We start from the raw sequence: 25,691 nt of genomic DNA on the forward strand, positions 1-25,691 counted from the left end.
GGTCCCGCAGAGGCCCAAGATGGTAGCGATTCAGGTCGCAGTCGGTGCATGCCCCCTCCGTGGGTCGACGCCAGGGGATCAGAGCCCCCGCACCGCCGCCGCAGGTCACGGCAGCTTCAGAGAGGTGCTCTAGAAGGATGGCCGCAGGGTGAGGTAGGGGCTAGCCGGCCACAGGGACCGCGAGGCCCGGGGACTCCAAATTGGAACTCGATCCTACTCAGGCTAGGGCGTACCTCAGCACACACCGCAGTCATCCGTCCAGAGGGGACGCCAGACCCCCCCCCAAAAGCAGCCCTGGACTCTCCGCTGAACAGGCACCGTCACCCGTGAGTCCCCAGCGCCACTTGAGAAGCTTATTATTGTAGCAGTGGCCCGGAGCTCCGACGGTGTGCGTCTCACTCCATTAGCAGCGAGACCACGCCCCCATGATTGGTTTTTAAACCCCCGTGAGCACGTATTGGGCATAGCCGCCCAACCGATAGTGGGTAGGGTGCCCTGGCAGCCAAACATCCACTGTGCAAGTTCATTAGCCATGTGCAGAAGGTATTGGACACGTGGTGCTACTTTCTGGGAATTATCTTCTCCCTTTCAAGCAGTGTTAATGTACAGCTTAGTTTATGCTTTTTCCCCTACAGTGTCTGAAACAAGTTGGGAGCGACTTAGTCCGGCACCAAATAGTTGTCTAATTAGCACCCAACATGCACTGGCAAGTCTCTGACTTGCCAAATACAGCACTACCCCTCCCCCCTTGAATGTATGCTTTGGAATTTCCATGCATCTGGTTGGGTAACCATGTCGTAGGGTGGGCCACCTTTGGAGGATGGCTTTTTTCCTTTTCACAGCACAAAACTCAATATGGGAAAGGATCTGCCTTAAGTTAAGTCAATCACATGGTTTAAAATCCGAAAGTGTGATTGACTAGAGTTTAAACAGCATAGATCTCAACTACTGGAATGACCCACTCCCCAAAAAATTCTGATTAGAGCTATAGAGCCATGTCAATTGTGGCGTAAATCTATTTAACAGCCTGAGCTGTACACGAGTACAACATTTCCTATGGGAGCCAAAATGATTCCCCCCCCAATGGCTCAGCATGACATTTCGGGTGCAGCCTGGGTCTCTGCTGTATTGCACGTTTTGGTGGAAACTCACAAGTTACTTTGAGACCAAAATGTATTCTGAAGAACTTAAAAATCTGCAAGTTATAGGGTGGGGGCATTTTGGCAGCGAAGGTTGCCCCCTGCTTCCCCTTCTGGGTCTTGTGTCTATACATCAGGGCATGCACACTGCAATCTCACTCATTTCCACCCCCTTTCTGGTTTAACTCTCAATGAGTTTTCCTAGAATAGGCAAGGGGATAGAGTTATTTATAAGACTAATATTAATCCTCAACTCATTTTAATTTTCTTAAAACCAAAAATTTGAAACTAAAAGCCTATTTTCTTTATAAATGTATGAATGGACGCCAATTCTTCAGTTGCTATACCATCGGCAGCAGGCCTCGACTGCCCACCCACACTAGCATGAGATGGTCAAGCGCATTAAGGAACTAACCAATTTAAATGTGTCAGTACTAAAGCACTAGTCCTGTGGGGTTCTGGTAAACAACTCTCTATAATGCAAGAAAAGGACGCTCGGCTGTGCAATAATGGACCATGCGAACTTAATCTTAAGGCGATTGTTCTTTAAGCAGACGTGGCATGAAACACCTTCAAGAGACCGCATTCTTTCAAATGGTTTATTTTTTTGCAAAACAGACTGTAGCTTAGTTTTCCTTTTCCTGCACTGTCTTTGTACCACGCAGTCTGCCAGTACGACGAGCAGCAATAAGACCAACTTTGCGTCCAGCTGGGGCATCTCTCCTGATGGTTGAAGGCTTACCAATATGTTGATGGTTACCACCACCAAAGGGATGTTCAACAGGCTGTGAGGAAAAATGTTAAATGATCAGTAAGAGCCAATCATCATCATTAAGGCAATTAAAGAGAAAATGTATGGTCAATCATGCTGTATATACACAATATTCAACTTTCGTGCATGGGATTAGTCTATATTGAGGACCTAGAAACCTCCCCTAGGCTTACAAGATGTTTGCAGAAAGAACCTTGCTAGTATCAGGACAACTGAAGAAAACTGTAAACATGATTCCCACTACCTTTAAGCCATACAGTTACCACTAAGTAACAGTCTCAGGAAGAGAATGTGTTATGTAACTTACTATGCATTTAGGAATCTGCCAACTGGATCCCAAAAGGATTCAAGTTACCAACCCACAACAAGCATCACATTGTTTCAGGCACACTTACATTCTAAAATGAGTAGTATGATAATCTCATTCTGCTGTAATGCACTTTTATAAGCTTTGCAACCAATGCCAAATTGAGGATAAATTACAAACTGTATCAACTGGAGATTGTGATGGATATGTAACCTAGTCAAATAGTTTAACAAAACTTACGTTCATAGCCACACCACGGACACGTGGCCAGCAGTTTCGCTTAGCCTTGTATTTATGGTAAGCACGACCTGCCTTTAGGATTGGTTTGTCAATTCGACCACCACCAGCAACAACACCTGAAACACAAAGAAAATGGAACCAAAATGTGGAAAGGGGTATTTACAAGTAAATTGAATCTTTTGCAACTTAAAGGTAAAATTTGCATCCTTGGGTATTTGTTCTTAAATATGACAGTTTCAGAGTACAGTGGAAATAACTTCCTTTCTGAATCCAGTTTAGAAGGTGAAAATCAAAACCATTTAAATGCAGACACTGAAAGTTAGGAGTACCGTTCCATAAGCAGGCAGCAATCCAATGGGAAATAAACTTTGGCCAGAGAAATAGCACACACAAAAAATGCCATGCAGCAGTATTTGAATAAACCTAACGCAAGCTGTTCAGTAACCTCATTGTTTAAGACCTGATGGATCATTCACACCTAGGAACTCAATGGAGAACGACAATGTACTGCCAATTTGTCAAGTTTAAAGATAATTGCAAATGCTGCATGTGGACTCATTGAGGTGTCCGAACGGGTTTCTCATCGAATTATGTCTTTAAGCACATTGACTGGGCAGTGCTGCATCAAAAAAAAAAAATAACAGTGAATGATATCAATGTAAGTTCAAAGTTTTACTTCAGACTTCTGGGGAGTTGCAGTAGCGTTCTAGCTGCAAATATGGCAGCATTTATCCGATCACAAATAATAAGAACGTCCAGTTCTACTGGGCCACAGAATTCAAAGCAATCTGCAATGCAATCTACTGCAGAAGACAAATTCCTTAGAATAACGTCAGAGGCAAGATCATGAAGGCCCCAGTTTATCCGTGCTGCCTGCTGGCAGAGAATTTACACTATTCATGATGAACACTGCGTAAAATACTGCAATGGTATGTGGATATGAAGGAAGCCATTCTTTAATTTTGATCATGCTGTTTACACTAATCTCAGTCTGGCATTATCAGTGGCAAAGGCGAACATCCTAACCTGCCTTATATGCTCCCCAGATGTAGGCACTTTGCATCATACACATTTTTATGACTATTTTGCCTATGGGATCTTGCAAAACTATACGATGTCATTTTGGAGTGGTTTTAGGCCACCCAGGATTCAAACCGAAATCTTGCCTGGATAAGACACATGGATATCCACCCAGCAGCCAAACCCAAGTCTAAAGACTGGCATTCTCCATCAAACCATCAGTAATAGAGTTCTATTTATGGCTTGTGGAGCTCCCAAAAACAAATATGGAATGCGATGGTACAGGATGCAACAGGAAGTATTAGTTCACAGGTTTAAAAAAGTATGCTACATTTAAATGCAAAACACGTACATTAAAAAAAGCGTACCAGAAAGCATGTAGTGAGGGCAGTTGAGAATCAAGTTTAATAAGCTTTATTCCTCCACCTCTGCAGCTATTGAAGGTAGCATTGTTTTTTTTTTTTAAGTGGATGGTTTGGAAATCTATTTAAACTATTCTCATTTTAGTGGTCAATTAGTGTCACACATCCAACAAATCATCTTACAGCCTCCGCGTGATTGCTGTGCTACACCTTAAACTTTAAATCGACCAAGTAAGACGTCATTGCAGTCAGTAATGTTTATGGTTGACAAAAAGGAGATTCCAAGCAATGAACACGGCTCCTAAAGATCTGAGTGAGGAGAGCTGAAGCAGTAGCAACGTATGGTAGCAACTTCCAGGATTAATAATTTAAACAGGGCAAGCTAGCTTTTTGGCAAACTGATAAGCAGCCAGTCTGGCATTTGAAAGGTATGAGAGGAAGCAAAGTCACTGAGAGAAATGTTTCCACATAATACAGGCTTTTCGGTTTTAGAATGGTTTCGAAAGTGCAGATCTACTGTGGAGAAATCTAGAGAATAATCAACATAGTAAATATGATTGTTATATCTAGCCAGTGGAAAGCCACTTATGGATGCAGAGGAGAATTAACAATCAAAACATTATCTTGGTGATCGAAGCGTATTTCTTTGGCATAGTTACTTACCAACAATAGCTCTGTTTGCAGAGGAGACAACTTTCTTAGAACCTGAAGGAAGCTTAACCCGTGTTTTCCTAGTTTCAGGATTGTGAGAGATTACTGTAGCATAGTTTCCAGAAGCACGGGCCAGCTTGCCACGATCACCTGGCTTCTCTTCAACACAGCATATGATGGTACCTTCAGGCATGGTTCCAACGGGGAGGACATTGCCAATATTCAACTGGGCTGGAGCAGAGGAAACAAAATGTGTTACTTAAATACATGCATGGAAACATGAACTTACAAAATCTCATTCAGAACTTTGTTTATCCAATTATCGCTCCAACAGAGGAGGGTTGTGGGTGTGAATGCAGGATCACATCACATTTTATCCTCTTTTCACTGGGCAAAAGTCCAGTTTAGGACTCTCAACACTAACTCAATGGCAAAACCCTACACCATCAAACTGTATTCTGATGTGCTGCTGAACTGAGATCAAAGAATCGTAAATTGGTCTAGGAGAACGTTACAGCGTTTATCAAACAACCAGATTCCTAAGACAGTAAAAGTAGGCTTATTTTAATGTACACTCTAAGTGAGGGAAAGCCATTAGAACCCTTTATAACCAGCCTAAGTGACCAGGCACACATAGCCAGGGAAATCTGGAGAGGTTTCCCACACATGCCACTACAAAAGAACACTGAATATGGCAGGCAGCAGGAAATTGATTACTAACCTATATACAGCATTGGTACAGGATAAAGGAGGGAACACAGCAAGTGTGGGAGCGATGGAAAACAGAGTGCCCTGAACCATTAACAGATACTAGAAAACATGCAAGTGAAATCTCAACCAGTGAGAGATTAAAATTCCATCACCTCCACAAGTACAACATGTTTAGACCCAACAAGATCTTCAAATTCTATTTTCTACATATAGATTGGGAATGTCCCACAATTTTGGGACACTGTACTAAAGGGACCAGGATTTGAAAAATCCATTAAACAATTTGTGTTTAAAGCAACACAATGCGTATGCATTACCATATGCTGGGCCAGGTCATTAGAACTAAAGTATAAACGGCAGAGGAGGGACATGGGGGAATAAGCACTAGCTGATGGAGCAACAAAATACTAACATAAGATCTGCCACAATGGCAAAGGAGAGCCAATCCTACCTATGGGAATGAATTGTGCTGTTGGATTAAGGAGGACACAACACACCATCACATACAAACACACAATACTGAATACGAGGGTAAATGGATTCGTTATTTTGGAGATGTAAATAAATTAGAAAAAAAATACAGAAAAACTAGGAAGTGTACGAAGCTGAGAAACGTATTCAATATTGAGAATGATGAAGCTACTGATTGATGTGTGGCGTGACTGGGGAGGAGGCAAGGAACACATGTTTGATGAAAGATCAACTACAAGTTTGAAATTTTGTATTGTGTGCAGATACAATTCTAAATATTTTACTGAACTAAACCCCTCCCTCCTACGGGATATCACGAGAGCCACAGGCAGATAACACCTGCAAGTGTTTTGTGTTTGACCCAACCAGGGATCAGCTGTACAGTCAGTCCACTTGTACTGAACGATCCTCAGAGCAAGCTTGCACCAGAGAGCGACCGCTAAACCTCCGGTAGAGTGGGACCATTTAGCAAGGGAAGTGGCTAGATGCCAGTAATTATTCAATAAATCCTCAATACCACGGAGGTTTGGCGTTACTAGATACCATGGAGTTTGCACGTTACTAGAGCCCTCTGGGATCACCATCCTGGCCAAAGTGAGCAGGTCTTAGTCCGATTGGTGAAACTAAATAGGAATACATGCTGCAGGCATGACAACTTACGAGGGAGGCTTCCTCAACCTCGAAAACTACTAAAGTGATCAGTCATGTTTGAATTTGTTATAATTCTCCATCCTTTGCACCATCAGAAATGCCAGATCAATTACATGCTTTCTTTGAAATTGAAGGGTGCTGACAGGCAAGCAGCATGCACTCCTTCCAAAAGCAGCCAGAACACTTGGCACCTGCTTCTAAACCCTGTTGACGGTCAGCATTCTAAGTATTTATTTCAAACGGTCACTGGAGTATTTGGTCTACTGGCTAGGCATTCAATTGCCATCTTTCAAGTTACAGGAATTCACAACAAAGGAGAAATAGAGAGTGCCAGAGTACACCACCCTAAATGAAACGTCTGATAAGCACAGGTACTTTGTGAAGCTGCTGATTGTAAGACCCTCAGTAATGTAGAGCTACTCTAATCCCTTAAGCAAGGCACTCGTATGAAGGATGCTTCTTAGGATGCTCAGCCCTCACCCACCCGAGCTTCACTAAAGGGTCCTTGTATTAAACACAGGTGGGCTCAACCTCAGAAATAAGTACTTCTGGGGGGGGGGGGGGAAAACCATGAACAAGGACATACACTATCATTAAGAGTATACCGTAACAAGGAATGTAAGAGGAAAAGTGGGAAACAAAGTTAAAATGTGTATACAGGTCAGCACAAGACTTCGAGGTCTCCTCGTGATAAGGAGGGGAAAAAGATATTTAATCCCTGTGTATCAAGTCAACAGGTTCACAAATAGATTATACCCAAATAAAGGGTGTGGGGATTTCAACAGTAGCAGGATTTAGCTCTTTAATCTGCATTATAAGAGTGGATGATGTCACTATGTACTGTCAGTGAACAGGTGATGTGAATAACAAACAGTAACACCTAAACCAAGGGCTCAACAATAAGGATGGGAGGCGATTCCTTCCCAGATTGACAAATGGAAATACCTCATTAGGAACGAGTAATCTACAGCTCTTGCTCCCAAGTACCAGTTATTCAATGATCTCTTACCCCGCTCTTGCTCAAAGACAATATTAGGTTCTCCATTTCAGGATGACAGACCCATTCATCAACAACCGTAAATTAACTCTGGAACCATACTAAATACCAAGATTTAGCACCAAGAAGGGCAATAAACACCATACCTTATAAATTAGAACATGCAATATTTGCACTTTGCTGCAATACAGACTAGGCGCACGTAGCTCCAAAAACTAGGGGTTTCCCCCATAGTTGGCTCTGTATTCAGCCAAGTAGAGTGGCTACATAACTCCCTGCAGCACATATTGAATGCCCAAATCATTTTGCCGGTTAACACTAAATCAAATGGTTTGTGTTACCACAATATATTTTGTCACGCCCGATTCTGCAAATTTTTGAGCTCAAAATTGGGCATCAATTGTTCTGGGTCGCAATTCAGGGCTTAGGAGAACACAGGCAAAAGGTTTGCTAAACATCAAAATCCTGGACTATCTTTAATACACCTCATTTTTCACCAGAAGGTGCACACAAATTGGCATTACATTTGATACTCATTCCTGATAGATTATAATCATACCGTAGCAACCAAACAGAGGACACAAACATCCTCTGCACTGAGGGAAACGAGGCTCCTCTGACTTATTTAATCTCACCGTCTACCTATAAATACATGGACTAGGCACATTAGAACTCATTTAAATCCAAAAAATAATTTGGGGAAATACCACATTCTGATCAGAAACTTCACAGGCGCGCCCCAAAAAGCAGGGATGGTGCAAACAATTTGTAGGCAAACTGAAAGCTTCGACCCATTTTTAAAAAATTTATTTCTTAGCTATGCGTTCATCAGGCTTCCTTATGCGGACTCAAATGTTTGCCTTAACATCTGCACACAACTTTTGTCCCACACCTGTCCCAGTTCATGCACTGAAATTCTGCTTTAAAACCACTATGAACCACTTTAAATTCAGTACTTCAGCCTCACAATCACTCAGCTGTCTGGGTCATCCTCACTCCCACTGGAAGGCAAGAGGGAGGGACTATGCCATAGCTGAGAAAGTACAGTCAATCCTCATTTCTTGTTGTATTTAATTATGCTTATTTTATTTAACAAAACCACAATTTTGTTCCCCTATGGTCTGTTATGTCCGGCTCAAAACAAAATGCAAGCCAAACCTAATACCAATGCCTGTTCTTTGTAGTAGAGGCCATGTGGTGCACTCTGAGGTTGGTTGGGTGTGTGGGGGGTGGTAGGCAGTGAATTTAACGTCCTGCATCCAGTTAGCATTTTCTGTCAAACAAGCCAGAAACTCGTACCTATTGCCTCTTAAGGTGAAATGAATATCTTTAGCTATAGAAGCCCATTCCAGATTGGTAGTCATGGCCTTCCTCGTCCCAAAAGCATCAAGTTTAAACACCTTGTGCTGTTTGGCAGGCATTACAGCATCAACATTATCAAGGCATTTAGTCCGATAGATTGACCTTGCGCTGCATCAGAAGGGCGGCCAGACAATGTTTAGGAAGTATTAAACTTCCATTCTCAGTGATGCACTTCAATGGTACAGAACTTGACTTTCAATAATTACCATATTTAGGGTAGACTGGGAGAGAAAAAAAACAACTTCAATTTCTTTGAAAACTACCCAATCGGAACAGACTAGGGGAGCAAGACTCCCTTCACCTCAGTCTGGCCAGAGAAGGGTGTATTGGTCTCTTCATAGATTCCCAGATTTGGATGGCCAGTAACTACCCCAGTGAACGATCCGATACGGACAAGGAAATCTGTACGCGGAGGTTTAGTTAGAAGACTGGTTGCATACATCGGTCTGTAACGCACACCTCTTTTAAAGCTCTGGTTAACAGATTAGGGTCAGACCCCCAATCAGTTCGTAATCTGTCTAAATGTATTTGGGTCCATTTAGTTGCCACATAAACGACAGCAGACACTGGGAATTCAAGCACACCGCCTCTAAGGCATTCCTGAAGAAGCAACATGTGGCCAATCCTAAAACACTTCCAGATTACCAACCTTCATTTCAAACGTATCGCAAACAAACTAAATATTGGAGGAAAGTAAACTCCTCAAAAATTTGCGAACTACATCTCAAAGCCCAAGAACAGAACAGTGAAGAGGGCTTGTTTAGCCTCAAAGACAACTACTGCCAAAAAAGTTCTTGTAATACTCCACTGCTCACACTATGCAGAAAATGGTACATTGTTCAAACTACTGTGGGGTGAAAGCAAATCCCTGACAATGCCCATAAACAGATTTGATTGTTTCTGAAGTACCAATAGCAACAAAAAAAAGTGAAACTATCAACCAAATAGTTCTCAAAAGGATGTGCAAGCGTCCCACCGGAGATTTTAAGCACATACAATTGAACAGCCGTCTTTCTAGACGCCAATGGATGTCCATATCCAATCCCACCTCGAAATTAAAATTATGAGCAGGGAAACTCAAGTATCTGACGTCAGACAGACTACTGCTAAAAGAAAATGACCATTGTCTTAGGAGCCAGCATTTGTCAAACTGGATGGCAAACTAGTGAAGTGCAGCCAAAAGGCTCCCAAAATTAACTGCTCGAGGATACGAATTTACAACTGCAAACGTTCTGTAATATCAAACACATCAACTAGATTCTTAAATACAATGATAATTATAATTCAATAGAGACTGACAGGCTACAGAAAATACAAAATCAGCCAATGTCTAAACATGTCAAAGTAAGAATTCAGATGACACTTCCTGAAAGCACTCCTGACAATATACAGCCGAATAAAGTTAATTAAACGCAAGACAACGTCACAGAAGTACACAATTCTCCCACTACATTCAGGGTTTTACACCCGCCTCGTTAAAGACCCACATAAATAGAACTCACTCAACTACAGACTGGGGTACAGTGTTATTGTGCATTAGCAAGAAACTAGAAGCTAAAGCTCTGTGGCTGGAGGCACAGTTGCGAACTTAAAGTGCTGTACTGCATACCCAATCTGGGAAAGGTGGTTCATGGGCAGAGTAGTGAAATCTCCCCAGAAGAGCAGCGTTTTTATATACAAAGTCAATGGCATGACTGGGGCTCTCACACTGCTCCCTATGATTGTGAAATATACTGGTCTATCTACTACAAGTCACGTAGGCCCACTATCTTGTGCTACCAGTAGATAGCCTCGCAGAATTAATCATTAAAAGTGCACAGTAGACTATTCTACTAAGAAGCAAGACAAATTGCACTGAAGTACCTAGAAACATCTCCCACTGGTGCAGGCGGAGAACATCCTGCTCCCTCAAAAATAAAGGCTTCTTGAGAAGGGGGGGAAAAAACAAGGTCGGAAAACTGAAATGGGCCAACAGCACAGTGGGTCATAAGGACTTAGCCTTCACAAAAGTACATGCCGCAACTTAAAGTGTAGAAATGGGGGAGCAGCGCACTCCTGTTAGTTTACTTTACAATTCAATTGTAGTTTTTTTGATATTGGTGCTACAGTGTTATGCTCGCTGTCTATCGGGCATTGAAGTTAAGAAGCTAAATCACAACCAACTGATGGTTGACACTGCGCACTGTGCTGGGGGTACCTCAGACCCTAGACAAATAATCGCCTTATCATAAAAAAATCAAACTCAACGATCCAAATCAAATAAGCATATATTGGTTCATATGCAAAGTAAATGTATACAAAGGTGGTTAAACCAATGATCAAACATTACAGAAATTATTTACAATCAACTGAATGCATTATTGACAAAGCAAAGATGTATGTTACATAGTACATTTGATCGTTCACATGATGACTTAAAGGTGAGCCCAATGCATTTCGGGACTTAGATGTCCCTTCGTCAGGGGCAATCTTATGCACTAATGCGGTAAAGTAGATGAAAAGTTGATGAAAAAAAGTTCATGACTACCGGATCTCAGCGCGGCAGCAATATTGAAAACGGGCCCGCGATGGTGAAGAAAATATGTTCAACAGAGATTGGCGTGGACCGTTCAACCAAGGAGCTTCCGATACCGAAGGGAGGAGCCCCTAATATAAGCAATTCTTATAAAATACTTATTCACATAAACCCTCACTGAAATAAACCTTAAAGACAGCTGAGCAATACAAGACATGAACAGCCTCACTGACAACTGACTAGGTGCCAACTGATTTAATTCACTACACATTAGTGGTCCTTCCTATCAAACATACCACAACTTGTCAACCCGACAACCAGGAGTAAAGATTTCTGCACCTATTTTCAAGTCAAAAGACCCTTTCAGGCACAGTAAAAATGCATATACAATTTAATCATCAATATACAATAAGTGCCCCTTCTCTAGGAAAGGTTCAAAAGAAAATCACCACATGCAAAATGAGAATGCCCATTTTATCTAAAAACTTTGCCCAAACAAGATTGCTTTAAGATAAAGTACCCCAGTTTTTCACTTTAATTTCCAATGTTTGGAGGGAGAAAACCTTTTACAGAAGTCTACTAGGTTTAGGATAAATTGACCCATTACCCCTAAACAATATGCAATAAACTATATCCCATATAAAATGGAAAAAGAATACAATTTGACAAGAAAAAGACCCCTCGTGAAACTATCCTTGCAACACATCATTTCTTGCAAAATATTAGGCTCCTAACCAGGAAGTCAGAAATAACTGTACTGGGGGTAACATGAAGACAGAAACCTATCGAATGTTGCCTGGCAATCATCTTAAATATGTAATAAAAACACATAATCCCTACAAGTGTGGGAGCAATGACGAATGCATAGCTGAAGTAACAAAAAAACGAGAAAGTGAAAGCAAACAAAACACGTTTATACCTTTCTTGCCACAGTAGACAAACTGTCCCGTGTGAATACCCTCAGCAGCAATAAATAGTTCGGTCCTTTTCTTGAAGCGGTAAGGATCTCGGAATGCCACCTTTGCCAAAGGGGCCCCACGACCAGGATCGTGCACAATATCCTGTTAATAGAATGAAAAGCGATATTGCATAACTATTTTGTTACAGAATTAACTTTGTGTTAGTCGGACTAGAGGACCAATGGAAAAAGAATCCATTTCAGCACAAGGAGAGGAGGAGATTTTAAAAAGTGATAAATGAAGACCATGTAAAGGTTGCATTTGTGTCAGAAGGGTGAAGATGTCAGATAAAAAGGGTCTTACTGATTGCATATTCTATCAAATTATTATTTGCGTGAGTGACCATTAGATAATTTGTTGATGTTCGTCATGCTTTTTAGCTAAGGAAACAGATGTCACCTGGGCAGTTATGGACAACTACAAAGTATGGAAGGTTGGGTCACAGGCAATTATTTCCCAAGACCTTGAAATGCAAAATCATACAAAAGGCTTCTAACCCTCCACACCCCCACTTTCCAGATGGTGACCAAAAAAATTGATGTTGCCGTCATGTCTCGTCAGCTGCAGTCAATACAGATCGTACAATTGCACCCCTTCCTGTCTAAATGAACTACAAAAGCGATATCTATACAATTTAGAGGAATGAGCCCCAAACAGAACAAAATAAAATCTGTGCCAGGTGCAGAGAATCTTCGGTAACCTGTGGTTACCTACTCAGCAGAACAAAAACTCTTCAAAAGCTTTAAGCAAAATGATCAACTTACTAAATTTGAAGTGTTAGAAGCGCCAGATGACGGTTTCCCCACATATGAAAACTATATTTAATCAACCAAACTCTTTTCAAGCCACTGACCACGTTTTAGCTCAAGATATCGATTGAGACTATACAACACACCTACATGGTTTTAGTTCAGACTACATTCCCCACTAGCAGACTTGGGAGTTGGAGGTTTCATTAAGGTACTACTTCCCAAACATTTTAGAACCACGACTGGATTGTTAGAATGACAGACGTTCACGATCCACCCTGCTTTAATGAACATAAGGCGCTATTTTTTTTAATGTAACTAAAGCATTGTGTTGGTAGTGCGCCGTCATTTACTGATAGCATGTTTTTCATTGAAATGGACATTAAGTTTGCACAGGTATACAGTTTTTACTGCAAATTATATAGCACACAACGGAGGTGTGGAAATCTGATTCCAGCGAATATCATTAGTGCATCACTAAGTAAAATTTCTGTTTTGATCCTATTAAAGACTTCATCACTTTAGAATTACAAAAAACTTGCCTTTTTTTGGCTTTCCTAACTGTTGAATGTGTACAATTAGTTTAAAGGTAATTACATTTTGTTGGGTTATAAAAAAAAAAAATGAAGTCATACAGCCTTTTCTTTCACACTCACTGTCTCAGCACGATTGTCACAATTCACGTTTCTTTCTCTGACTACAAGTGAAAGGAGTTTGTAAGCACCAATACCCATGTTAAAAAAAAAAAAACCACAACCTGCACAGCCAGACATTTGACTGGTTTTTAAAGCGCAGCAAATGTGACAATATAAAAACAGAATTTAAAGGCACTGAATGTTTTGCAACCCTCCAACAATCTGCCAGCAGGTAGCAACCCATAGCTTGGGGAATCCTACTGTGTAAGGCACCCGAGCCCCACAGCCAGAGAAGTGGGCCATAGGTGTCCCTGCGTGTCAGAAGATCAAGGGTCAAGGCCCACTGTGGGGTCCCCAGGACTGCTTCCCCAGCCCCTGCTTGCAGACTATTGTCCCATTGAAGTGAATAGAACACCAGATGCCGTGACATCTCTGCACCCATACGCTCAGAGGTGACCTGTTGGTGTGGCCTTGGAACTTGCCCCATACTCACTGAAGTACAGAAGAACAGTTCTATAAGTCGCTGATAGGTGTCTGAATGCAATAGACGTTTTTCTTGCATACAATTACCTTGCCAATCCAGAAAATGCACTGTGGCCATTTCTGAAAACTGTAAAAATTAATAACTCGAAAAGTACTTACCAGACTCCGATGAACTTGGTATCTAAATTTAAAAAGTATGTGTATTTTTTTCCTTATTGACTGTCTCATTTACTGTCTTTGTGTGTAGTAAATGCTTCGCACTACCCTCAGATATGCCTAACTGCTTGCCCACACTACCACAGAAGAGCATTTAGGGGGTAATTTGTTGCTCTGTAATTCCTTTGGGGTAGCCTGGACTCTTTGCACAGTATACCTCTTTTAGGTATACTACATAGAGAGCCAGCTTCTTACATATTGCATTAAGTCATTCTGTTCACAAGCAGTGATGGGGAGTAGATGATTAGAAGACATTCAGATTTATGTTTTTGCATCTAACGCCGTATCAAGTATGGTATGAAAACACAACTTAAGCCATAGCACTTGTTAACTAGCCCGGATGGACTATTTCAGTAAAAACTTGAACACAAACTACTTGCTGTAGAGAGGTTGTCCATCAATTGGATGAAACCAGAACAAACAAGGTCTGTCTTGAAGAAAATTTCTGCTGGTTAATAGTGGAAACCACTGCTGATTTCAAAGTTAAGTGCAATAACTATAAACTTGAGAAAAAGTTAGGATACCTCCAAGCCACTCGCTGCTTCCCAAATAGAAATCTCTTCAGCCAAAACACCAAACATATTGTGCCTTGTAAATTTCACATGGTTCTGCAACACCTTCCCCTTACCAATGAGGGAGCAACATATCTGCGTTTCAGGAACTACGTTGAAATCTTAACTATGGGAAGAAAGCAAGTTTTTATCCGAACATCCCCGGCTGCAGCAATAAACAACCATTCAACATACACTAGCAGTATTTAGGTATGAAAATAGTGCCCCAGATGGCTTGTTGCAGAAGAAAATTGTCAATTATAATTACAAAGTGGAATTTGATACAGGCGGCACTCTTATAGAGGTAACACCCTCCAGCTAGTCATGTAACAAACATTTAGGCAAAAAGATTGCAAAGTATTCCAGGCTACAAGTATTAATCACACTGTTTCACTGGTGAGCGATGTAAAAACAAGAAAATTAGTAAGAAAATGTACTTTATTCTCCTCATCACAGCCACACGGACATGTTTATCAGGGTATACACTGATATCGGTTTGCATAATAGGTCAGCAAGCATGTTTCACCCTTGGTGCAGTTACGGCTGGGTCTTTTAAGGCTGAAAATTTGTTATGTTTTAGTAGTTTTTAGAAGGATTACAATTTAAGAGGCTTTAAAGAGTTTTTCTAAAGTGTGCAATAAAACATACTTGGTGCTACACTCTGGCAAAGTTTAGCTGACAACGAAATGTGCCGCCCCACAACCCGAATCTGACCCCTTATCGGACATCAACATACACAGGAAGCTAAATTCTTAGTAGTAGCAGGTTAGGTTAGAGGCAATCAAAGCACATCAGCCAAAACTATGCAGTAGTATTTGAAAAGGATACACCAGCTACACATTGGTCCTCTTCACATATTCAGACAAGTAGATGTGTTGCAGTTAATCTGGCCTTTATATGTTGCAATACAGATACTCTTCTGGGTGCCATTGCTTTTGCAAATTGTTCTTTTTGAAGGTATGAAAAATACAAAAATGGACCAGTAATTACATGGGCTGCACCCAGTTTATTGTTTTTTTGGCCCCAATGTCACCTCAGATGAGGCTGATTTCATATGGCTAAATCCAAACTGCTGTGTCGTGGGGGGCAAAAGAAGGATGGGTTGGAAGGCTACCCTGAGCGATTGTCAGTGGCGATTTATTGCAAACATTACTCGCATCACTTTTTCTGTCTTTGATGTACCATCCCGAATAGTCATGGGTGTGCTCAGACCTGGGTTCTAGTCTCAGTGCTACTAGAAACAACCTGCACCTGAATGAGGCTTATCAGGCAAAACTGGTCTTAGGTTACCAGTGTTCAGTTCAGGGAAGTTCTGGCTGGACTGTTCATATTGGAGCAAGGCCAAGGCTAATTTCCATATGGCTGGATCAAAACTGAAGTGGCATGGTGAACAAAAGAACAATGGGTTGGCATGATACCATGAGCGATTACCATTTATTAAAAAGTATTACAAACATTCCCCCATCACCTTTTGTGTGTAAGGAAACTGCCTTTGACATTTGCCCCCATTTAAACCACTAGGTACTGGTGTAATGACTCTGAAATGCCCTGATCCCTGTTAAACAGACCTTGGTTTTGTGCTTTTACCCCTAAAATGGTGTACATTTAATTGGCTTGTCCCCAATTGTCATAGCCTAACTTACTTGTAAGTTCCTAGTATATGGTACCCAGGGCCTGTAATTTGGAGTGCCCATTAAAGGACTGCAACACTAGTTGTGCCACTGAGTGGGAAAGGTAAAACATGGCTCCCAATCTGCCACTGCAGACTTGCAGAGCAGTTTAAAACTGCTAACCCAGCCTTGCCACTTAAAGTGATAGCAAAGCCCAAATCTCCCCCCCCCCCCTTAATACATGTAAATCACCCACGGCAGGCCTAACGCGACCTAAAGCCGTAGGTTAGAAGGTGGAATATGTACTTTAACATGTTCCAGCAGAAAGAATCCTAAACTGGCATTTTTACTGTGGAAAGGATAGGCGCCCCATTGGTAAGTACAGCTTTACAGACTGGCACCCCAGTCCCGCTAACTTCTGAATGAGAATACCATGATTGGTATCAAAAGAATCAGTGCATTAATCTGATGTAATGGTTCAATCTAACTTAATGTCACTGGTGCGCTAAGTGCAACTTTAGAAGTTGCCATGGGATTCCAGTGCTCATTTACTGATGTACATGGGGCTTATCCTGCAGACAGCCTTCTGTCCTCCTGGGGAGACGTGTGAATGACCCCCAGGAAAGGGCAAAAACAGGGGCCTGCATGGGGTAGGTGCTACCTCCTCCTGAGGGAGGCACAGGGGTGTTAGCCCAGAAGGCAAGCTACAAAAGAAAAGCCATCTTTTGAAGGACAAACAGGTAGAACTTGGGAGAGGATCCATTGTTTAGGCAGACACGCTGGCACTGGGGAAAGGAGAGCAGAGGAGAAGCCAGTTGCCGAACTGTTTTTTACCCAGGGGCAAATAACCCCTGGTAGCCACACCTCTGGGGGTGGGCCAAGGAGCACTGAGTGTTGAGAGAGAGGTCTACCCATCATGGGAGAGGGCAGAACGATGTACCCTGGAATAGCCAAATACCACACTTCTCAGGAAGGGGTCATCGGGAGGGAACCTGGTAGCCCATTGGCTACCGACCACATCCTACTTGGGGCATTTTCTGAAGATAAAAAGGGCACCCCTGGCACCTAGATTTCATCTTGACCAACAACGGAAGGACTAAAGGACTGCCCTGCTGCAGCAACGACAGCACCTGCTGTATCCTGCTCAGGGAGAAGCAGCCTCCAGAGCTCAGTCAAGCAAAGAACTCCAAGGGCCAATCAACTGGCCTCCTGTGCACAGCACAGGGACACAACAGCTGAAGAAGCTTACAGAGGCAAGTTGGTGGCCCAAAGTCTTCTAGCTGCTACCACTGCCAGCATGCAGCACAAAAGGCTAAGTCCCAGCAAAGGTTGCTGAACCAGAGTGTACCGTTAGAGTTGCTAAGACCCTCAGAAGGAGAGTTATCGACGCAGGAAGGATTGGCTTGTGATTGCGATAACAGGCGCCTGGACTTTGGCCAAGATCAGAGAGGGCTTAGAGGGACGCCGACCCTGCAACCAGGACCCCCTCACCATCTTCGTGGACCAAGGTAAGCCTTGCTGTTCAGCAACACGGATACCCAGGATTGTGCAGAGGGCTTGACAGAAAGCAAAAGGGTCCTAGGGGGTTGGTAAGTATTACATGGTGAAGTTGCTCAAACACCATTAGGGTGAGGTTCCACAAACCCCATTGGGGCGAGGATGTGGCCTAACAGCTAGAGAAGTCTACTTCCAAGCTGGGGAACCACGTTCGAATCTCGGCAGGGACGCTCAACATCCATTAATCCTGGGCAAATCATTTAATCTCCCTGTGCCCAACAAAAATTTAGGATTGAAACAATAAGAGGGGAATGAGTGGTGGTCTCGAAAATGGCAATGCAGCGAGTCAGTATTTAGTGCTCTGGAGGCCAAAGAGGACACTAGGTATGCAGTGTGCGCTCAAATGTTGAAGAGCTAGATACAACATGCATTTTTCTGTGAGAGATTTGTAATGAAGAGAAATTGTGCAGAGTCCAGACAGATTTTGAGAAACCTGGCCTCTTTCACAGCATGTTATATAAACTGAATTAGGTACACGTTTTGTTATACAGTAGTTTAAACATACATAAAAAAACAAAATTGGGAAGGTACGCAGTGGCTACTGAACAGATTAGCATGAGTGAGACACTTAGAAAACCATGGCGTGCGTAAGTTCGAACAGCAAAACAAATCCCTCAATGCCACTTCCTGTGAAGATGTCTTACTCTCGCCCTTCATCAAAGCTCTCTTTGGAGTCGCTCTCTTGTAATCTCTCACACAAGACAAACTCCCAGATGTTTGCAAGACAGGGCAGATCCTCCGCTCCGGAAGAAATCTACAACTTATCCTAATGCTCTTCCTAACACCTGACCAATCACTCACCTACCATTCATTAGAGCACTGAAAAAGCAGTCTATGTTCTACTCCAAGATCACATTAATGCTAACTGCACGATTACCAACCAGTCTGCCTTCACATCACTCTGCAGCATGGAAACTGCTACTTTACACATCGCTGACAATACCCTACTGACCACTAACAAATATGAGCCCTGCTTCCCAATTTTGCTAGACCTCTCTGCTGCCTTATACAGTTAGCCATCCCACCCACATGCACATCCTGGAGTCCAGAATGGGATTCAATGGCAATGCCCTTCACTGGTTCTTCTGCGACCTTTTAACTGACACCAGTTTGTTCACATGGGCACATTCATGTCCCAAAACATCCCTGTAATATGCCCCATGGTTCCATACTGCCCGTCGTGTTTAACCTCTACACGGATCCCCTTTGAACTCTACGCGCAGATATCATCAAGATTCACCAAGAGGTTGACGGTACACAAATCTACTTGAATTCTGTTTGAGACATCCCATACCTCAAACACTACCTGCCTATCGTCTAGAACTGGATGCCCAGCCCAACCAAGATAGAATTCTAGTTATTTGCCAAGAACAAACAAATACTACAAACTTGCATCAAGCATTTGTAAAGCGCAGCACTGTCACCCCTAAGGGTATCTGGGCACAGGGCATAAACATGGATGTTTTGAACCCCAATCCTAGTCATCAACGTCGTCCTCTAGGGATATACTCAGCGGCGTCACTATGGGGGTGCGGACCGCAACCTAACCTTTTAGGAGAAGGAGGTGCCGGTGTGCAGTGCGCACTGTCTCCTCTCCTTTCTTTTATTTGCTTCCCTGTGAAATGGATCCCAAAAAAAAAAAAAAAAAAACACTTTTTCTGGAAATCAATGTCGTATTTTTCTGACATTTAATTCAAAATGCAGCATCGGGAATAAAAGTTTAAAAATAAGAAAAATAAATAACTAAATAAAGTAAGACAGAGTGGTAGCAAACTGTCCAGATTGATTTTATTCACACCCAAACACATTAGCGCCACGTTTACAGAGTTTGCCAGTGAAGCGCTATTTGTTGTTTTGGCTTTGTTTTCCCTGGGCTTGGAACTAGTGCACCAATCCTGGAGGTACTGCAATGTGAGGATTGAAAAACAAAATTTTTACTGCTGCTCTGTATCTAGGGATGTTGTCTTTTTACCATACTGCTTACGTTTTGTAAGGATATAAGCAATGGCCATTGAAATGGGTCCATTCAGGGCCCTGTTGTCATGTCCTTAACTTTCCAGGCAAAAGCACTCACTGATTTCTGAGCAGCGAGTGTAAAAGCGTTAAGGAAACCATGTTGTTCCTGCTTACATTTCACATGGTTTGCAAAATTTTGCATTCCCTGTGATTGTTTGCTTTTTCCAGGATGCGGGCACTTTTTTTTTGTAGGCCACATATTGCTCTTGCCCAGTGCGTAATATTTAAATTGAGCCGCATCCAGGTGTTTATAGCTGCCAACAATTGGGTTGTAGTTGAAGGCAGTCTGAGTTTCTCTCAGTGGGGCAGTATGGTGTTCAGTGGGGGAGGGGATGTGGCACTATGGCCAGAGCTGCTGAATTTGGAACTGGGGAACCAGGTTCAGCCTTAATAACCAGTCCGCCAGACCACTCTCCTGAGAGAGCACTCTCTCATGCTAGACTTTAGAAGGCTTCGCAAGACCTTAGAAGCCCCGGTGTCATAGCACCAGCAGGTGGACCCTAGCATGACAAGTGTAGGTTAACCTTCAAGGCTTGTCCACCACTATTCATACTGAAGTTCACCTCCAGTCTTGCGGGCAGGCCTATGAAGCAGTACACCCTAGAACAGTGACCCTGTCACTGAGATCACAGGACCCTTGAGAAGGGCCAGCTCTAGGGCGGTGCAACCGGTGTGACCGCACCAGGTGCTCACTTTAGGTGGAGGCATCATTTTTGCAAGTATATTATGGTGTTAAAAGCGCTTGCTGCCTCCTTCCTGGCCTCCAGTAATTTTCGGTAACAATAAAAATGTCATGATGGAAGATTTGACTCATGGAAAGGTAGCTCAGAGGGTTAATGTACCTGCTTCAAAGAACATGTACCATGCAGATCACAATGTGCACATAATGTAAATAGGCCAGTGGACTAATGCTTTTGTCAGAGAGATCCTTTTGTTACTTGCAGTTTATAAGTTAAAATCCTAACATAGAGCAGTGAGCTATTAACTGTCATTTACTCCGCTGCAACACAAGTCACATTTTTTATTAACTTTTGATACGTTTGAGCTACAAACCATTAGTTTAAATGGTCAGATCATGCTGCAGATCTTGCATTATGAGGCAAATATTTAAAGTTGAAGAAACAAGTAAAGAGTAAAGCATAAGAATTTAATTCATTTGATTCAAATGATGATGCGGCAGTGCAGCTCTGTGGAATCTCAGGAGTTTCCCAATGTTACTTTGTATATTGCACGCGCAACGAGACGAAGCGCGGTACGAGTTTTGCACGCCTTTAAAAGTGGAATGAAAGAAGAACGGTTTAATCATGAACACAGGAGTGCATCTAATCATCTTTACCTTCATTTGAATGAATTTGTTCGTCTCAAATGAGATAGCACCCATCAGCAAAACAAAGTTGAAAAAGTTTCAAACTGATTAAGAACACATGAAGGTTTAAGAGAATAGATGATGAAAAGGCAAAGGAGTCGGGTTGCCTTCCATGTGGGACTATTACGGATTAAAGTATTTCATGTATTAGCATAAAATAAGAGCATTGTAACGCATTATGAACTGTTTTAATGACAATCATGTTATGCAATTCTACAGTCGGGTGAACGTGGATATTTTGAAACATGGCAGGCAACGAAGTAGGAATCATATTGTATCCTGGGATATGTAGTAGTATAGTTGTAAATACTAACTCCTAAAGCATTGCGCACCAAGTCCGTTATTTATGGTAGTGAAAAGCTGTTTCACATACAGGTGTTGCGAATCACTGAGGTAACAAGGGTAGGACTAGAAATGAGCGGTTACAGACATACAGTTTAGTTGAAATTGATTCAAGTGGACACGCGTCGCTATACGCCAAGAGAAAGAATGTTTGGAAGATCTAATTATTTTATTTGGAGTAACCAGCATGTTATGGTACGTTTAAAAGTGACTAGTATTTGTGAAACTTTTTTGATTTAAATAACGACTTTGAGTGTTATAAAGTAGAAGAATGTTTTTTCGAATCTCAATGTCAAGTTAAGCATGGGAGAATAAGGAAGGGGTACCAGGAAGCAGTATGCGCTAGGGATGGGACGATACATTGTGTTTATAATCGCTGATTATAATCGTTACGATCAACGTTCACAGAAAAACAGGTGTTTGGTAGATCACAGTAGAATTGTTTTTTTAATAAATGTGGAATGTTACATTAAGTTGCAAAAGATCATTGAAATACGGTTGTGTTTGTATTTGCAGATACCCCTGACGAAGGGATTTCCTGAAATGCATTGGGTTGATGTAAATAAACCATGGCATGTGGAACCCACTGCGGACTCCTGAACCTTTTTTGAATATCGGTGAAACAACGAATACAATTGATTAAAATGAAGAACTTAAATACAAGTAGAAAGAAAACGATTTAAAATTGAAGATTTAAAGTTGAAGAAACAAGAGTAAAGCATAAGAATTTAATTCATTTGATTCAAATGATGACGCGGCAGTGCATCTCTGTGGAATCTCAGGAGTTTCCCAATGTTACTTTGTATATTGCACGCGCAACGAGACGAAGCGCGGTACGAGTTTTGCACGCCTTTAAAAGTGGAATGAAAGAAGAACGGTTTAATCATGAATAACACAGGAGTGCATCTCATCATCTTTACCTTCATTTGAGCAAATATGACAGAGCCATTATTATTCAGAAAACATTTGCAAACTAGGGGGCATATCAACAACAACCGGCGATAATTATCGTTCAGCGCTCTTAGCGTGAGGATAATTATCGCCGGCTAGCGTGAATTTTTATCGCTGAGATAGCGTGCTATTAGCAACGCTTATCTCAATAGCGATAAAAATCTACACGCTAACAGGCTAACGTGAGATTATCGCTGGAAACCCAGCGATAATCACACGTTACCTTGTTGATAGGGACAGGCAAACTTAGCCATGATATCCTCCTTCCATAGGATATCATGGCTAAGTCTGAAAATTAGCAGATGTAAAAAAGCAGCGTTAACCGCGGTTAGCGCTGCTTTTTTTGTCTCTAACAGGGTTAGCGACATTCTTGATAATAGGAGAAATGTCGCTTAGCGACATTTCTCCTATTATTTTACTCTGGAACGCCCCCTTTGCATCTCATTAGAGATGCAAGGGGAAGCGTAGAGTAAAAGGGTGCTAACATGCAAATTTGCGTGTTAGCACCCTGTTGTTGATAGGGCGCTAGTTTTATCTCTGCTTTTTTGGCTTTTAAAGCCAAAAAAGCAGAGATAAAGCCCTTGTTGATATGCCCCTAGGATTTTTAGCCATTCATGTTTGAACTGCTGTTTTGGAAAAGGGAGAAGTGCTGATGACAGAAACTCCATGGCTCGGAGACAAATGGCTTGTGCTTCCACATTTTATAGTATTTGGGGACATTCTGTGATTAGAAGCATATCCCACTTTGTGAACACATTTTACTGTCAATAACTCATTATAACCTTAAATAATCATGTGTATCCATTGGTTGATAAAACTGGGCAGCGAAACCAAACAAATAAAAAAATTGGGATGTTTGCGCATTCTGCCCACTGATCCAATCCTTGGGTTATTCCCGCCCTCTGATTCTCCGCCCACAGTCCCCTACTTTTTTCCCCCCACTTCGACCACTGATATATCGTGTTGCTGGATAGTGGGAACACCACACCAGTAAAAAGTACCATACCTATGATATTATCAATTCCAATAAACTGTTGACTAGCAGGTAGCCCACTGTACAACCCGATTAACCTCTTCAATGCCCGTGACGAGCTGGTCTCGTCATGGGCCGCGGTTGCGCTGTGCCCATGATGAGACCAGCTCGTCATAAACCCCGCCCGCTAATGAAACGGCCGGCACAGGGCGGGGAAAGGGGCGGGCACTGAAGGGGTTAATGAATCATTATCACACTGTTGTTAACAGGCACATTTTGTAAATATAGGACCTACATTTACAAACGTTACTAAGGATTCTGTATGGTCCCGTTATTTACCAACTGTGTCCACTGGCGGACTCGGGCGGAGGAGGTCCATGCGGTAAGTCGTGAGGGGGTGACACCATGAGTTACACCGGGTGACACCAACCCTAGTGACGCCACTGGATATACTGCCAAAGAAAATATTAAGACGGCCTGGGACCAGCTTTCTCTTCTAAAGAAAGATGTTTTTTTTCCTCCCAGAAACTCTTCCAAAGAAAGATGTTTTTTTTCCTCCCAGAAAGTGACTTCACAACTGCTGTTCAAGTCCTCACACTATCACAAATGGATGGCTGTAACGCCAAGACCATGGCCTCTCTGACTTCACACCAACACCCCATAAGGGCATCCTACACATTGCAGCACTTCTCATTCTGGGCCTTAAGAAATATGATCAAGTATCCCCTTGCGGTCCACATCATCTCCAAAACCAGCTGCATCATTTTCAAATTAATCACGACATGCACCTGGTGGTTCTCAGCACACCAGAAACCAGGACATCCTCACAATGCAGTTACTAAGTGTAAACTAAAAAATAAACAAAAGGCAGCAAGCCCTTTCTATTTATGCAACTAGAGCCAGGGAAAAAACATTCCTGTATCCATCAGGACTACCACAAAGCTACTACAGTTTAAGAAATAACTGACGGCACACCTCTTTTAAGAACACAACACAATGCATTTCTCAGCCAACAGTCCATAAACTTATCACGGTCACATGAAACTTCATTATTCGCTATGCACAGGGCACCACTGTCTTTTAGCTAGGTTTGCGCTATAGAATTTTCGCGTAAATACAATAACTTTAAGTGCACGTAAGAAACATTTATTGTTAGCATGTCCCGAGTCACCAGTCAGGTCTTGTTAGTATTAAAACTTAAGCACTTTTCGCGGAGTTTTTTTTTTTTTTTAAAGAATATAGTACTTAAAAGATTGTGCCATAAATCGGAAGTAGCCAACGAGTCTCAATTCAATATACAAAGTATTTAATTAAGAATGCACTGTAGCACTATTGACATCTGTCAAATCGTGGGTGAAAGCCAACCTCAGCACTCCATGCAGTTAACTTACCTTTACAATGCCCTTGATGTAGCCATGTCTCTCCGCGAAATCCACAGCCCTGAGCTTGGCTGGGCCCTTCCTGTGTTTCACATGAGCCTTGAAGACGGACCCCGCGCCTTTTCGCTGACCCCTGATCACTCGCCCCATGGTGCTCTGTAGACAAAATAAAGGGCGATCAGCAAGGGAGAAATATGCACACACGGGCACCTGTTTTCACATACCGATTTTATCGTTTTTTACGTAGCCCTGTCTTCAACATGGTAGTGAAGACCACTGAACAAGTCGTATCCCTTCTTCCCGGTCTAACACAGAATAAATCCAGTATCCTCCCACAGCAGCCCACGACAAGGTTTCATTTGTATTCCTACTGGCAAAGAAATGTGGCATAGTAGTTCAGAATTCTAACATCCCCCCCCCCCCCCCCCCAACACGTCAAACCCCGGTTTAAGACATAGAAAAGCGGGTCTAACAGAAAAGGCATGGCTACCGACTAATGCCGGTCCGCTCCACCCCACACAGGAGCTGTGGTTACTTTGAAAACTGACCCAACACTTCGTAAAGAACGGACTCCAGCAGATGGCTGATACAAACAAGAGATTCAAGACGGATTTCTCAGCAACTTCATCCGCCATATACCTACCCGGGCCGGGCTATCTCAAGAAAGGAAGTGGCAAGCACCAGTGCCGAAACTTCTTCCGGAGCA

The 25,691-nt window shown here is 42.4% G+C and overlaps 1 protein-coding gene across 2 annotated transcripts; it reads right to left on the bottom strand.

Annotated features, from left to right (window-relative positions):
* Positions 1-1,724: 1,724 nt before the first annotated feature.
* Positions 1,725-25,691, bottom strand: RPL8 (ribosomal protein L8). 2 transcript variants are annotated; one of them, XM_085622937.1, is made up of 6 exons: positions 25,629-25,691; positions 24,998-25,141; positions 12,118-12,259; positions 4,504-4,722; positions 2,459-2,574; positions 1,725-1,924 (listed from the first exon to the last, which is right to left on the bottom strand). In XM_085622937.1, the coding sequence occupies exons 2-6, from the start codon at positions 25,133-25,135 to the stop codon at positions 1,766-1,768; spliced, it is 774 nt and encodes a 257-aa protein (XP_085479063.1). In that variant the 5' UTR covers positions 25,136-25,141; positions 25,629-25,691; the 3' UTR covers positions 1,725-1,765. The 2 variants fall into 2 exon arrangements, with proteins under 2 accessions (XP_085479063.1, XP_085479062.1); XM_085622936.1 differs by having other exon boundaries at positions 25,534-25,631.

The sequence above is a fragment of the Triturus cristatus genome, chromosome 8, assembly GCF_964204655.1.
Source record: "Triturus cristatus chromosome 8, aTriCri1.1, whole genome shotgun sequence".
In the NCBI taxonomy this organism is placed as follows: domain Eukaryota; kingdom Metazoa; phylum Chordata; class Amphibia; order Caudata; family Salamandridae; genus Triturus; species Triturus cristatus.